General features: G+C 56.0%; 1 protein-coding gene across 1 annotated transcript in view; it reads right to left on the reverse strand.

Moving 5' to 3' along the window:
* Nucleotides 1–12,050: 12,050 nt before the first annotated feature.
* The window catches only part of LOC140643537 (uncharacterized), a 30,538-nt gene continuing 28,555 nt past the window's right edge, over nucleotides 12,051–14,033 (reverse strand). Inside the window, exons 9-10 of the mRNA XM_072845410.1 lie at nucleotides 12,311–12,417; nucleotides 12,051–12,205 (exon numbers count right to left, since the gene is read on the reverse strand). Coding sequence (XP_072701511.1) covers nucleotides 12,148–12,205; nucleotides 12,311–12,417 — 165 coding nt within the window. The 3' untranslated portion in view covers nucleotides 12,051–12,147. The remainder of the gene's footprint in view (nucleotides 12,206–12,310; nucleotides 12,418–14,033) is intronic.

Consider the following 14,033-nt stretch of genomic DNA (forward strand, 5'->3'; position numbering starts at 1 on the left):
GGACCAAAGGGTTTAGCTTTCCTCTCTCATTTCTGTTCAACGTTTACACCCGTTTTCTAACTGCTGCTCCTGCACGGCCAGGCTGGGGCTCAGCCCCGCACCCCCCGACCGTGGTGCCCCGGCCCCGTGTCCCTTCCCCAAACCGTCCTGTCTGGCATGTGATTGAACCGACCAATTCTGCTCCTGTAGCACATGTGTCACTGATGCCTGTGTGTCTGTACCACCCCGTGCGGCACTGCCGGCGGCGGCTACCATGGATGCATGACAGTGAGATGTTTTGCACTATTTTGAATTTTTTGGGCTCTGTAAAAATATTTTATTATAACTGACATTAAAAAGCACACCCTTCACTGTGGCTACTGTGGGGGTGTAGGAGGGCAGGCACCGAGGGGCTCTTCATCCCCACTCCCACCCCAAGGCAGCACTTGCACCTTTGAGGTTAACACCAAGGATAAATAGCCCAGGGATGCTGCAGCAACTCTGTCCGCACTCAGCCTCCCTGAGGGCTGCTCTTCAGTGCACCCACCCTTTGCAAAGCCAAGAGCTTCAGGGCAGGGGTTAAATAGAACTGGGACAGACCTGTCCTGAGAAGTGATGGTCTATTCTCAACCACCGTGCTGCAAAGTCCCAGGCACAGGATTGATGAGAGACTGCCAGCATGGCCTCACCAAGGGCAAAGCCATGCCTTGCTAATCTAGTGGCCTTCCACAATGGAGTGACTGCATCAGTGGACAAGGGAAGAGCTACGGATACCATCTACCTGGACTTCCGTAAGGCTTTTGACACAGTCCCCCAAAACATTCTTGCCACTAAATTGGAGTGATACGGATTTGATGAATGTGGGGCCCTGATGCCCTACAGAGAGACCTGGGGCTTTTGCCAGCCTTTTGCTGGGGCCTGGGCAGGGGCCTGCTTCTCCCCAGAGAGCCCCAGGGCTTTTGCTAGGCTTTGCCAGGTTCGGGGATGACATACAGAGAGCTTTGCCAGGCTTTGCCAGGGCCTGGGCAGTGCCTGCTGCCCTGTAGCCCCGAGGCTTTCGCTGGGCTTTGCTGGGACCCGGGCAGTGCTCTGCTGCCTTCCAGGGAGCCCCAGAGCCATCACCAGGCTTTGCCCTAAGCCTCAAGGGAGCCTGCAGCCCTCCAGTGAGCCCCGAGGGCCTTTGCAGAGCTTTACCGGAACCCTAGGGGGGGCCTGCAGCCCTCCAGAGTGCCCCTGGGCTTTTGCCAGACTGCCAGTGCCCTGGCGGGGCCCTGCTTCTCTCCAGAGTTCCCCAGGTCCTTTGCCAGGCTTTGCAGGCACGCGGGCAGGGCCCTGCTGCCCTCCAGAGAGCCCCTGGGCTTTCACTGAGCTTTGACGGGGACCAGGCAGGGTCCTGCTGCTCTCCGGAGTACTCTGGAGCCTTTGCGGGCATTGCCAGGGCCGGAGCGAGGCCCTGTTGCCCTCCAGATAGCCCTGGGGCTGTCGCTGGGCTTTGCTAGAATCATAGAATCATAGAATGGTTGGGGTTGGAAGGGACCTTTAAAGATCATCGAGTCCAACCCTACCCTGGCTACTGGGAGCTCTTGTCTTTTTCCAGTGATCCCTGATGGATACACCCTTTCTCGAGGTTTTCTGGATTTATGCAGCACCATCCCTAGCTTTAATCATCAGTACTGGGGCTCCTGTGCCATGTGAAAAGAGAGAGAATATCTATTATTTACCATGAACAGTATACAAAGGCTATTACTAATATTTATTCCAAACAGTTTGGCCACTTGGGATGGGTCATGGGAACTCCCTGGCCCGGAGGTTGGGAGTTCCTCCATTAGTTTCCTGATAGTGGGGCTGGAGGAGCAGGCAGGACAATTTTATCTAGCACCTTCCCAACATCCAGGCCATCGGTGCAATTCCTTTCATGATTATCCCATAGTTTCTGTAAGGTGGGTGTGGGGAGCCTGTCGAACTGGCCTGTCGTAAATCCTGTTTCTCCCAGGAGGCCCCATAAACATCTCCGTTCTGGGTCTCACTCCTGTCGGTCAGGGGGTCCTTTTATGTCAGATTGATTGGTTTTAATGGGGAGTTTTGGAATGTTTTGTCCCTTACTCTTATGCCTGGTCAGGGCCCCACTGTGCTCCAGAGAGCCCCGGGCCCTTCCCCAGGCCTTGCTGGGCCCACAGGGACCCTACTTCTGTAAGGACTGACTGCCCCAGGGCTTCTCCCGCTCTTTTCCAGGGCCTGGGCAGTGCTCTGCTGCCCTCCGGAGAGCCCCAGGGACTTCACCTGGCTTTGCTGAGACCTGCAAGGAGCCCTGCTTCTCTCCAGAGTGCCCCAGGGCTTTTGCTGGTGTTTTGGGTTTATGTGGCAAAGTTTTGGTAGCGGGGTGGGGAGCAGGGGTGGCTTCTGTGAGATGCCAGAAGCTGCCCCACCATGTCAGACAGAGCCGGTTCCAGCCGGCTCCGAGACGGATCCTCTGCTGGCCAAAGCTGAGCCAATCTGGGATGGTGGTAGCACCTCTGTGATAACATATTTAAGAAAGGATAAAAACTGCTGCGTAACAGCAGCCGGGAGAGAGTAGTGAGAATATGTGAGAGAAACAACTCTGCAGACACCAAGGTCAGGGAAGAGGGAGGGGAGGAGGTGCGCCAGGCGCCAGAGCACAGATCCCCCTGCAGCCCGTGGTGAAGACCATGGCGATGCAGGTTGTCCCCCTGCAGCCCATGGAGGCCCACGGTGGAGCAGAGGTGCGCCCTGCAGCCTGTGGAGGACCCCACCCCACCCCAAAGGAGGCCGTCATCCCATGCAGAGCCCGTGCTGGAGCAGGCTCCCGGCAGGACCCGTGGCCCCGCGGAGAGCTGTCCACGTGGAAGCAGGTCTTCTGGCAGGACCCACGCTGGAGCAGCCCGTTCCTGAAGGACTGCACCCCGTGGAAAGGACCCATGCTGGAGCAATTTGTGAGGAAGGGCTCACAGTGGAGAAGTTCACGGAGGACAGTCTCCCGTGGGTGGGACCCCACGCGGGAGGAGGGGAAGAGCGTGAGGAGGAAGGAGCAGCAGAGACAACGTGTGATGAACTGACCGCAACCCCCATTCCCCATCCCCCTGCACTGCTCGGGAGGAGGGAGAGAAGTCAGGAGTGAAGTTGAGCCCGGGAAGAAGAGAGGGGTGGAGGGAAGGTGTTTTAAGATTTCTTCTTATTTCTCACTATCCTACTCTGATTTGATTTGCAATAAATTAAACTGATTTCCCCCAGTCGAGTCTCTTTTGCCCGTGACGGTAATTGCTGAGTGATCTCCCTATCTGTATCTTGACCTACGAGCCTTTCATCGTATTTTCTCCCCCTGTCCAGTTGAGGAGGTGGAGTGATAGAGTGGCTTGGTGGGACCTGGCAGCCAGCCTAGGTCAACCCACAACAGCTAGGGTTTGTTGGGGCCTGGACTGAGCCCTGATGCCCAAAAGAGAGACCTGGGGCTTTTGCTGAGCTTTGCAAGGGCCTAGGCGGGGCTCTGCTCCTCTTCAAAGTGTCCTGGGGCTTTCACCAGGCTTTGCTGGGTCCCGGTTGGACCCCTGGTGCCCTACAGAGAACACTGGGGCTTTTGCCAGGCTTTACCGGGGCCTGGACACTGCTCTGCTGCCATCCAGATTGCCCTGAGACTTTCAACCAGCCTTGCTGAAAGCCTCAAGAGGGCCTGGTGCCCCTAGGGGCTTTGTTGGGTGCTGTAAGGAGCCCTGCTTATCTACAGAGTTCCCCAGGTCCTTTGCCAGGCTTGCAGTTGCTTGGGCAAGGCCCTGCTGCCCTCCAGAGAGACCCCTGGGGCTGACGCTGGGTTTTGCTAGGGCCGGGTCAGTGCCCTGCTGCTCTCCAGAGAGCCTCAGGGCATTTGCCAGACCTTTCCAATGCCTGGGAAATGCCCCGCTGCCCTCCAGGAGTGAGGAGGAGGCTCCGCACTGCATACTGCGCCTAACGCTCCCCTGCCCTCACCCTCACCCTAACCAGAGCCCAGGTCCAAAACAGACACCCACCACCTACGGCTCCCGTACAGAAGTGGCCAGGAGTGAAAGCTGTTGCTGGTCCTCACCTTCCCTTGGCAGCCCTTTCACAGCCCCACCAACACTGGGGCTCTGCGCCTGCTCTGCCTCCTAACCTTCTACCTCACCTGCCCCCTCAGCCTAGCCAGAGCCCCGGTACAAAAGGGGCACCCACCACCGAGGTCTCCGGCACTGCACTGCCCGGGACTGAAAGCTGTTGGAGACAGGGGTGAGGGACTAAAGCTCCCAGCATTCCATGGGGGATGAGGGACTACATCTCCCAGCATGCCGGGGGGGTGGGGTGGAGGGGTGGGAGCGGTGGGGGGGGCGGGGAGAGCAGGAGAGGCTACAGCTCCCAGCATGCTGTGGAGGAGGGTGGTGGGGGATACAGGTCGCAGGATGCTGCAAGGGGTGAGGGACTACAGCTCCCAGCATGCCGCAGGGATTGAGGGCCTACAGCTCGGACATGCCACGGGGGGGGGGGGGGGGGGGGGAGGGCCTACAGCCCCCACCATGCAGCAGGGGGTGAGGGTCTACAACTCCCAGCATGCTGTGGGGGGTAGGGGACTACAGCTCCCAGCATGCTGGCAGGGGGAAGTGGTGTGGGAGCACCTCCTAGAGCTGCCACACAGAAGTGGCCAGGACTGAAAGCTGTTGGTGGTCCTCACCTTCCCTTGGCAGCCCCTTCAAAGCCCCACCACCAGAGCCCTTGCTCTACCACCTAACCCTCACCCTCACTGTACTCTCACCCTAGCCAGAGCCCAGGTCCAAAATGGACACCCACTACCTAGGGCAGGGACACAGGACTGAAAGCTGTTAGTGGTGTGAAAAGAAGAAGAGGAGGATGAAGGACAAGGATGAGGACAAGGAGGCAAAGGGAGGCAGCAGGAAGAAAAAGGATGATGAGAAGGTGGTAATGGGAAGAAACAGGAGGAGGAAAAGGCAGCGACAGAAGGAAGCAGCAGGAGGAGGAGGAGGCAGACGCAGACGAGGCAACAGGATGCCATGGGAGAGGAGGAAGAGGAGGAGGTAGAGCAGAAGGAGGAGGAAGGTGAGGAGGTGACAGGAGACTACAAGAGGAGGATGACGAGCAGGCAACGGCAGGCAATAGAAGGTTAAAGGAGGAGGAGAAAGAGGAGGAGGGGGAGGAGGAGGCAACAGGAGGACAAGGAAGAGGAAAAGGACGAGGTGGAGGAGAAGGAGGCGAAGAAGGAAGAGGAGGCAAAAGCGGAACGGGGAAACAGGAGGAGAAAGCTTCAGGAGCCAACAGGATGAGGAGGAGGAGGAAGCAACAGGACGCAACAGGAGAAGGAGGCAAAAGAAGGCAAAAAGAGGAAACAGGAGGTGTAGGAGGAGCAGGCCGCAGGAGACAACAGGAGGAGGAGGCAACAGGATGCCACAGGAGGAGGAGGAGTCAGCAGGATCCAACAGGAGGCAAGAGGAGGCAAGGAGGAGGCAGAGGAGAAGGAGGCAACAGGAGGCAACTGGAGGAAGCAACAGGAGGAAACAGGAGGAGGAGGAAAAGGAGGCAACAGCAGGAACAGGAGGCAGCAGGAGGTTAAAGGAGGAGAATGAGGAGGAGGAAGAAGAGGAGGACAATGAGAAGGAGGAGGCAACAGCAGGCAACAGCAGGAGAAGGAGGAGGCAGCAGGATGAAAATGCAACAGCAGGAGGAGGACAAGGAAATGGAGGAGGAGGAGGAGGAGAGGGGCGCCAACAGGAGGAGGAGGCAAGAGGATGCCACAGGAGGAGGAGGAGTCAGCAGGATCCAACAGGAGGCAAGAGGAGGAGAAAGCAACATGAAGCAACAGGAGGCAACTGGAGGAGGAGGTAACAGGAGGTAACAGGAGAAGGAGGACGAGGAGGCTAAAGATGCAACAGGTAGAGGAAGAGGATGAGGAGGCAAGAGGAAGCAACAGGAAGAGGCGGAGGAGGAGCAAGCAACAGCAGGCAACAGGAGGCAACAGGAGCTTACAGGAGGAGATGGAGTAGGAGGAGGAAAAGGAGGAGAAAGAGGAGGAGGAAGACCAGTAGGAGAAGAATGAGGAGGAGGAAAAGGAGAATAAGGAAGAGGAGGAGGAGGAAAAGGAGGAGGAGGGTGATGAAAAGCAGGAAGAGGAGAAGGAAAAGGAGGACGAGGAGGAGGAAGAAGAGAATGAAGAATAGCAGGAGGAGGAAGAATAGCATAAGGAAGAGGATAAACAGGAAGAATAGCAGGAGGAAGAAAAAGAACAAGAGGAAGAAGAACATGAGAAAAAACAAGAGTATTAGGAGAAGAACAGGAAGAATAGGAAGAGGAAGATTAGAGGGAGGAAGAACAGGAAAAAAGAAGAGGATGATGATGAAGAGGTGGAATAACAGGTGGAAGAAGAAAATGAGGAGGAGGAGGAGGAAGAACTAGAGGATAAACAGGAGGATGATGAGGAAGATAACAAGGAAGAAAAGGAGAAAGAAGGCAAGGGGGAGGAGAAGAAAGAGGAGGAGGATGAAAAGGAAGAGGAGGAGAAAGAGATGAAGAACAGGAGGAGGAGGAACAACAAGAGGAGGAACAGGAGGAATATAAGCAACAGGAGGAGAAGGAGTAAGAACAAGGAGCTAAGGAGAGGGAGAAGGAGGAGGAGCAAGAGGAAGAAGAGAATGAAAAAGAAGAGGAGGAAGATGAAAAGGAGGAGGAAGATGATGAGGTGAGGCAGGGTGAAGAGCAGCAAGAGGAGAAGGAGGACGAAAAGGAAAATAAGAAAGAAAAGGAAGAGGAGGAGGAGGAGGAATAGGAGGAAGAAGAACTGGAGGAGGAGATATAAGAACATGAGGAGCAGAGGAAAGAACAGGAGCAGGAGTAAGAACAGGAAGAACAGGAGGAGGGAAAACAGGAACAGGAGAGAAAAGATGAGGTGCAGGAAGGGGAAGGAGAGGATGAGTAAGGAGGAGAAAAAAAGAGGAAGAACAGGGACAGGAGGGGAACAGGAGGCCAACAGGAGCAGGAGAATGAAGAACAGCAGGAGGAAGAATTGCATAAGGAACAGGAAGGAGTCAGCATCCCCCAGCATCTCTGCTGCCACACAGCCCTTGGGGCAGTAGCCCTCCACCGCGTACGCCAAGAAGTGAGGGACCTCGTTGAAGAAGGCAGTGCTGGTGAGGCTGTCGGGGACACTGGGGAAGGTGGTTTTGCCATCCACCAGCATGACCGCCACCACTTGCTCCTTGTTGCAGCCTCCTTCTGCCCTGTATTCCAAGAAGTGGGGGAGCTTGTTGAGGTAGGTGGTCAAGTTGGAGACGTTGGGGATGGTGTCCTCGCCATCCCTTGGTCTCACTGTCACTTGATCCTTGGGGCAGCCACCCTCTGCCACACTGTGAGAGGTCGAGGAGCTCATCAAGGATGGCAGTAAAGATGGGGACGTTGGCAGTCAAGACAGTGTCCTTGCTGTCCCCCAGCCGTGCCACCATCTCTTGGTCCCCAGGGCAGTCACCCTCAGCCACGTACTCCAAGAAGTCATGGAGCTTGTTGAGGAAAGCGGTGCTGGCAAGGCTGTTGGGGGCACAGAGGACATCAGGGATGGTGTCCTTGCCATCCCCGAGCCCTGCCACCACTACTTGCTCCTTGGGGCAGCCGCCCTCTGCCATGTACTTGGAGAGGTTGGGGAGCTGGTTGAGGAAGGCAGACAAGCTGGGGACATCATCAACAGTGTCCTCGCTCTCCCCCAGCCCCACCACTGCCACTTGCTCTTTGGGGCTGACGCCCTCTGCTCTGTACTTGGAGAGGTCAGGGAGCTTGTTGAGGTAGGTGCTCAAGCTGGGGACATGAGGCACATTGGGAATGGCGTCCTCACTGTCCCCCAGCCCCACCGCCACCGCCCACTCCTTGGGCAGCCTCCCTCTGCCATGTACTCAGAGAGGTCAGGGAGCTTGTGGAGGAAGGCAGTCAAGCTGGGGCTCTTGGGAACATCAGGGGTGGTGTCCTTGCTGTCTGCAGTGTCGAGCCAGGCCAGCATGGTTGATGTTGGCGTCCTCTGCCTGGTCAGGAAGGGCCTTGGCGAAGGTGTTTGCCCCCAGCTCAGGCAGGTCCACAGGCTTCCCTGGGACTGCTGGGGTGGTCACTGCTGAAAAAGCAAACAAACCCAACCCAACCCTGGGATGATGCAAGCTTTCCTCAGCGTGGTCTGCCTGCCCGTGGACTCTGCTACCTCCCAAAACTCACCTTTGGGATTTGTCATGGTTCTGTCGGGGCTGGCGACAGGGACGCTGTCCTCAATGGCTGCCGTGTCCTTGTTGGAGGCCTCTGGCGGCTTCTTGGCACTGCCGGGCAGGGTGTGGAGCACAGGGGGGCCCTGCGCCCAATGCTGAGCTGTGGGGTGGCAGGGTGGCGGGGGGCCAGGGCAGGCAGGGACAGAGGCTCCCCATGGACCATGGCCCATGGCCCCAGCCTCATCGGCTAGCCCCACCAGCTTCCCCGTCCCGTCCTGCTGTCCCCAGCTGTAGGCAGGAGGACAGGCAGCAGCCATGGGGGGGAGCTGCACCATGCAGGGGAGCTGCACCACCTTCCCCAGGGCCCCCAGGGGCCCTGGCACCCCCTGCCAGACGGTGGCCTGGGCCAGATGGTAGGTGATAGTGTGGACCTGGGCAGGCTCACAGGACACTGGTAGCCCTGGGGACAGAGGGCAGCACACCAGCAGTGACCAGCGGTGGCATGGCTGGGGTAGTCAAGCTCACGCTGGGCACCTCTGATACCATTGGCAGCCAGAGAGGGAAGCTCTCTGTTGGGGGAAGCGAAGAGGGGTGATGGGGTGAGATATTGGCGGGCAGAGTGGCTGGGGGGTTACTTGTAGGGCAGGAACACCAGGAGGAGCAGGAGCCTGCTGCTGTACCTGCCATGGTGGTTGGTCAGTGTGGGGTTTGTTTGGGGCAAACAGGGTTTTCTGGGGGGCCGTCTCCATGGCGATCATTCCACCGGCACCTGCTTCAGCCAGCCTTGTGATGGTTTGATTTTTCATACCAGAACTTCCCATCTCAGTGATTTCCCATCATCTCCAACGATTATTTCCCATCCCCACGATGGTTTCCCATCCCAATGCTGATTTCCCATCCCTATGATGGTTTCCCATCTCAACAATGATTTCTCAGCTCTGTGATGCTTTCCTATCCCAGTGGTCTCCCATCTCCATGATTTCCCATCCCAAGCGTGATTTTTTGGGGGAGGTGAATTTTGTGTCCAAGGGGAAGGGGTGGGGCTGGCACTGGTGGCCCTGCGATGGTGACATGCGTATGCTGCCCCATCCTGCCCCAGCGGCAGGGATGAGGGAGGGTTGGGGTGCTTTTGGGTGGTTTTTGTCCTCCCCCTCTCTGCCCTGGGTGGCAACTGCTGCTTCCAACTGTGGTGGAACCGGTACCAGTACAGGTACTGTGCGGCCGTGATGGGGAGCTGTCACCAAAATTTGGCAACTGGCCCATGCCGACCGAGGAGAGAGGCTGGGACGCAAAGTATAGCATTACGAGAGGAATCCTTTTATTCATGTGCATGAGCTGTCCCATTCAAACTGGGGCAGCCCAAACACGGTTTCACATGTGGTTCTTATATCTCTCAGGCCTTCAGGTGCAATATGATTTGACCAGTTGTTACTTAACACACACAGGCTGCTGTTTTACAAAGCAACTCTGATTCTGTGGCATCATCATCCATCTGCTTCTTTCTTGAGCTAGATGTCCCTGGAGTCGGTCTTGCTAGTGTTACTTGTGGATTACGCCAGATAAGGGGAGGATTTCACAGAGGTGTCAGAGGGGCTGGGATGCTGGTGTGATCTGGGTAGTCCAGGGGTATCCTTTCTTCTTCAGGGTGGGGGCTGTCCTTCTCCTCCTTGCAATGAGCTGGGGTCCTTTAGTAACATTGACTGAACCACGACTACGCAGTATACAATGTAAACTATGTATATATCTATATCTGTCTATCTTAAGAAAGTTCATACAGTTTCATACTGTAAACACTAATTGGTACAATAGTTAGGGAATGAGATTTTCATATCAGAACCTCAGGAGGTACTTGTGGGGGTTGCTCGTAGTGGGACGGGGCTCGCTGGTACTGGGGATAATAGTGGGAGTGTGGGGTGGATATTCTGTTACTGGGGATGCTGGTAGTGGGGATGTCAGTAGCAGGACGGGGTAGAGATGGTGGTACCAGGGGTGTTGGTACAAGGGTGGGGTCGGGATGCAGGTACTGGGGGGAGATGCTGGTGTTATTTTGGTGTTTATTTTTGGTAGGTGGGTTATAACTTGGCGGGGAGAAAACCACACCGTGTTCTCTGCGGTTTGACCAGTCAGAGCATGTCACACCACGGGGGTGTGGAGGAACAGCTTCTGGGGGTTGTTGGCAGCTTTCTGGGTGCTGGCAGCACTGCCCGGACGCTCCGGATACAAGGAGGTCTGTCTGGGTTGGCTTTGTTAGGGCAGGACGGATGGCGTTGGCAGCCCCCACTGGTGCTGCAAGGCGCCCGGAGGCCCAATGATGCCCACGGTGCCAGAGCCAAGTTTCGGGAGCAGAGGCTGTGAGGGGTCGGAGCGGCAGCGCCAGTGGTGCGCGAGCTGCCCGCCTGGCTGTGCCTGGAGGCCCGTGCCGCCGTGTGCTGGGGTGAGCTCTGCTCCAGCATGGTTTGAGCACAGCAGTTACGCCTAAAACAAACACTGTGGGTCACTGTGCTGGTTTTGGCTGGGATAGAGTTAATTTGCTTCACAGTAGCTATGTTTTGTATTTGTGCTGGAAACAGCGTTGATAATACAGGGATGTTTTAGTTGTTGCTGAGCAGTGCTTACACAGCGTCAAGGCCTTTTCTGCTCCTCACACCGCCCCACCAGCGAGGGGGCTGGGGGTGCACGAGAAGTTGGGAGGGGACAGGGCTGGGACAGCTGACCCCAGCTGCCCAAACCATACCACGGGACGTCACGCTCAGCAATAAAACTAGGGGGAAGGTTGGCGGGGGGGCCGCTGCTCGGGGCCTGGCTGGGCATCGCTCGGTTGGTGGTGAGCAATTGTTTTCATTTGCATCACTGGTCTTTCTTGGGTTTTATTTCTATCTCTGTTATTTTCCTTTTCATTACAATGTTTTTTTTTTTCATTATTACTTTATTTTATTTCAATTATTAAACTGTTTTTATCTCAACCCATGAGTTTTCTCACTTTTACCCTTCCGATTCTCTTCCCCCATCCTGCTGTGGGGGAGTGAGCGAGTGGCTGCGTGGTGCTTAGTTGCCAGCTGGGGCTAAACCACGACAGTCACATCCGAGGGGGTCATGGAGCTCATGACAGGGAGCAGTGCTGTTTGTTCACCTCCATTTGAGCTGAAGGCCTGTGATAGAGCCTTAGCCAAACAAGCACTTCAGTTTCTGGGCGTGTTTGTCAGGTTGCAGTGCTTCGCCCCAGTCTCAAGTCTTCAGTCAGTCCTGGAAACCCTCAGCTGAACAGTCCCAAAGCAGTGAGGGCCTGAGCACATTCTGGTTTGGCTCGGTGTAACTTGTGTGTCAGTCTGCATCTGCCTTTGCTCGTTGCCTGCATCTTTCTCTTTGAAGGGATGAGCTTCGGGAAGTTCTGCAGCACGGACCTCCTCCCTCCATCAACCTGTCGCAGCGCACCTGTGTTTAATACCTGCTGTCCAACATCCTTTCCTCTCAGAGCTGTGATCAGAACCTTCATCCAGAGGAGAGATGTTCGCCTCGTGACCTCATTAAGAAAATCCAAGAGCAGAAGGAAGAACTGGGCCTGATGGTGGACCTGATGTCCAGAACTCGCTATTATGGGCCAGAGGTCAGTCCTGGTCTTGCTGTAGGGGAAGCGAAGCTCGGTGACCTGGGGAGCGCCAGTGGGGCCGTGCTAGGGGTCTGTCCCAGGCATGGGGAAGCATCGTGGGGCAGTGGGTGGGCATCCTTCCCTGCGGGGTCTGCCAGTGCAAGGGGTATGCCAGCAGTTAGTGAGAGCTTCAAGGAGCCTTCCCCTGCACCCCGGATCAGCTGGGCTCTGGGAACATCCCTGACATGCTCAGAGCCCGAAGAAGGCCGAGGAAGAGATGTTGGAGGGAGCCGGAGCCCTGAAACGCTTGGACATGAGCTTGAAGAGGAGTTCCTGGGATGCAGGGCGTGCCGCCACAGCTGGCAGACCCCTGGCCTAGAGCTTGAGTGCTGTGATGCGGGGGATGTGGGAGGTCTCCTCTGACCCTGCAGAGCTGCGGAGGGAGAAGGAGAAAACACTGGGGGATAAGGAGCAGCCCCTTCCCCTCCTCATGTGCTCCCACCCTGGGCAGCTCGCCCGCCCTGTGCCTGCCACTTACATGAGCCGGTTGTGGATGGGGCAGAAATTCTTGGTGAGCCTGATGGCGAAGATGATGTTGGGGATGAGGAAGAAGGTGCAGCATCCTAGACTGAAGCAGGCGGCGTTCTGCAAGGAGAGAGCACACGGGTCCCTGCTGGGCTGCATGGGGAGAGGCAGTCCCCAGGGTCTGGAGGGTTTGGGGAGCCTTGTGGTAGCGGGTCCTGGTGGTGTGGGGGTGTCAGGGCTGCTGTTGGCTCTGGCTGCTCCAAATTTATGCTGATGTGCCCGACTGAGTTCAGGTCCTGCGCAAAGTACCACAGCTCCTTCCTCCTGAAGCAGCCAGTCTCCTGGACGGCAGCATGGAGGGCAGGCGCTGTGCTTCCCAGCCTGGCTCCAGCCCTGCTCCAGCCAGCTCTGGGCTAATGTCAGGCTTGGAAATGAGGGCTGGAAGCTTCAGGTGCCCCTTCTCCTCTTGCAGCACCCCTTTCCCACTCTTTCTTTCTGTCCTTGGGGAATTTTGTCCCCCTCCCTAATCCAGCCCCGGATCGCCTGCCGGAGGATCTGCCGGGCTTGCACAGGCAGCCAGGCTTCCACCAAGGCTGTGGTGGCCAGTGTCTTCACCTGCTCCTGGGGAAGCATGGGAAGGGCAGAGCATCCTTAGAGCACCGGGCAGCAGGACGGGTGCCCTGGGGGGGTCAGGAGCAGGGTGTGCAGCACCGTGCAGCACATGCCGGGCTTCGAATTGGGTCTGGATGCCAGAGGGCAGGGAAAGAGGGACCGGCCCCAAGCAGAGAAACCTCCTTGCAGGGAGCGGGTGAGATTAAACGCTGTGGGATGGCTCTGCTGGGGACGCTGAAATGCTCTGAGCGCTGCGGGGGGATTTCTGATTTGCAGCAGCAAATCTAACCACTAAAGGAGACCGATCCTCCCCGGATGGCATCTTTGCTGGCTCTCCATCACCCTGTCACTGGCTTTTTGGGGCCCTGGCTGGTGGGAGCCATAGGGCATGTTATGAAATTTCCCTTTTCTAACTATTATATCAACCAGTCTTTAAAGTATTGAAGTGTATTAACTTTGTTTAGATATATATATAATGAGTTCACATTATACACTGTAATGTGATGAGGTAGTGGAATTTTACTGGAGACTTTGGTATTGTTCATGCTTAAGTAAAACAAACTAAAGGACAGCCCAGCCCTGGAAATAGGGACTTTGCTTCGTGGAACCTTAGAGCTGTCCATGAAGGATAAAGGATACCCCAGGACAACCAAGATAACACCAGCATCCCAGCCCCTCTGTCACATCTTTGAAACCCTCCCAATATCATCCAGCATCATAGACAAGTAACTCTAGCAAGACTGACTCCAGGAACATCTGGATCAATAGACAAGCAGCAGGAATGCTGCAGAAATATCACTGTTTTGCAAAGTTTCACTACGATTAGTAATCTGTGGTGTGTGTGTTAGCAATTAGTCGAATCGTGTTGTACTTGAACATTTGAAGGGTATAAGAATCCTGTGTAAAACCACATTTGGGGTGCCCCAAGTTGGCTGGGACACCTCATGTGCATGAATAAATACTTACCCTTTTAATTCTATACTTTGTGTCCTAGCCTTTCTCCTCGGTTGACACAGGCCACTTGTGAATTTTTGGGACAGTCTGGTGACCCAGATGGGACACAGCTGGCTCACCTGACCCAGCGTCTCACTACCACCTGGACCCTGATGATCTGCGCTGCCAGC

This window comes from Ciconia boyciana, chromosome 24, assembly GCF_034638445.1.
Source record: "Ciconia boyciana chromosome 24, ASM3463844v1, whole genome shotgun sequence".
Taxonomy (NCBI): domain Eukaryota; kingdom Metazoa; phylum Chordata; class Aves; order Ciconiiformes; family Ciconiidae; genus Ciconia; species Ciconia boyciana.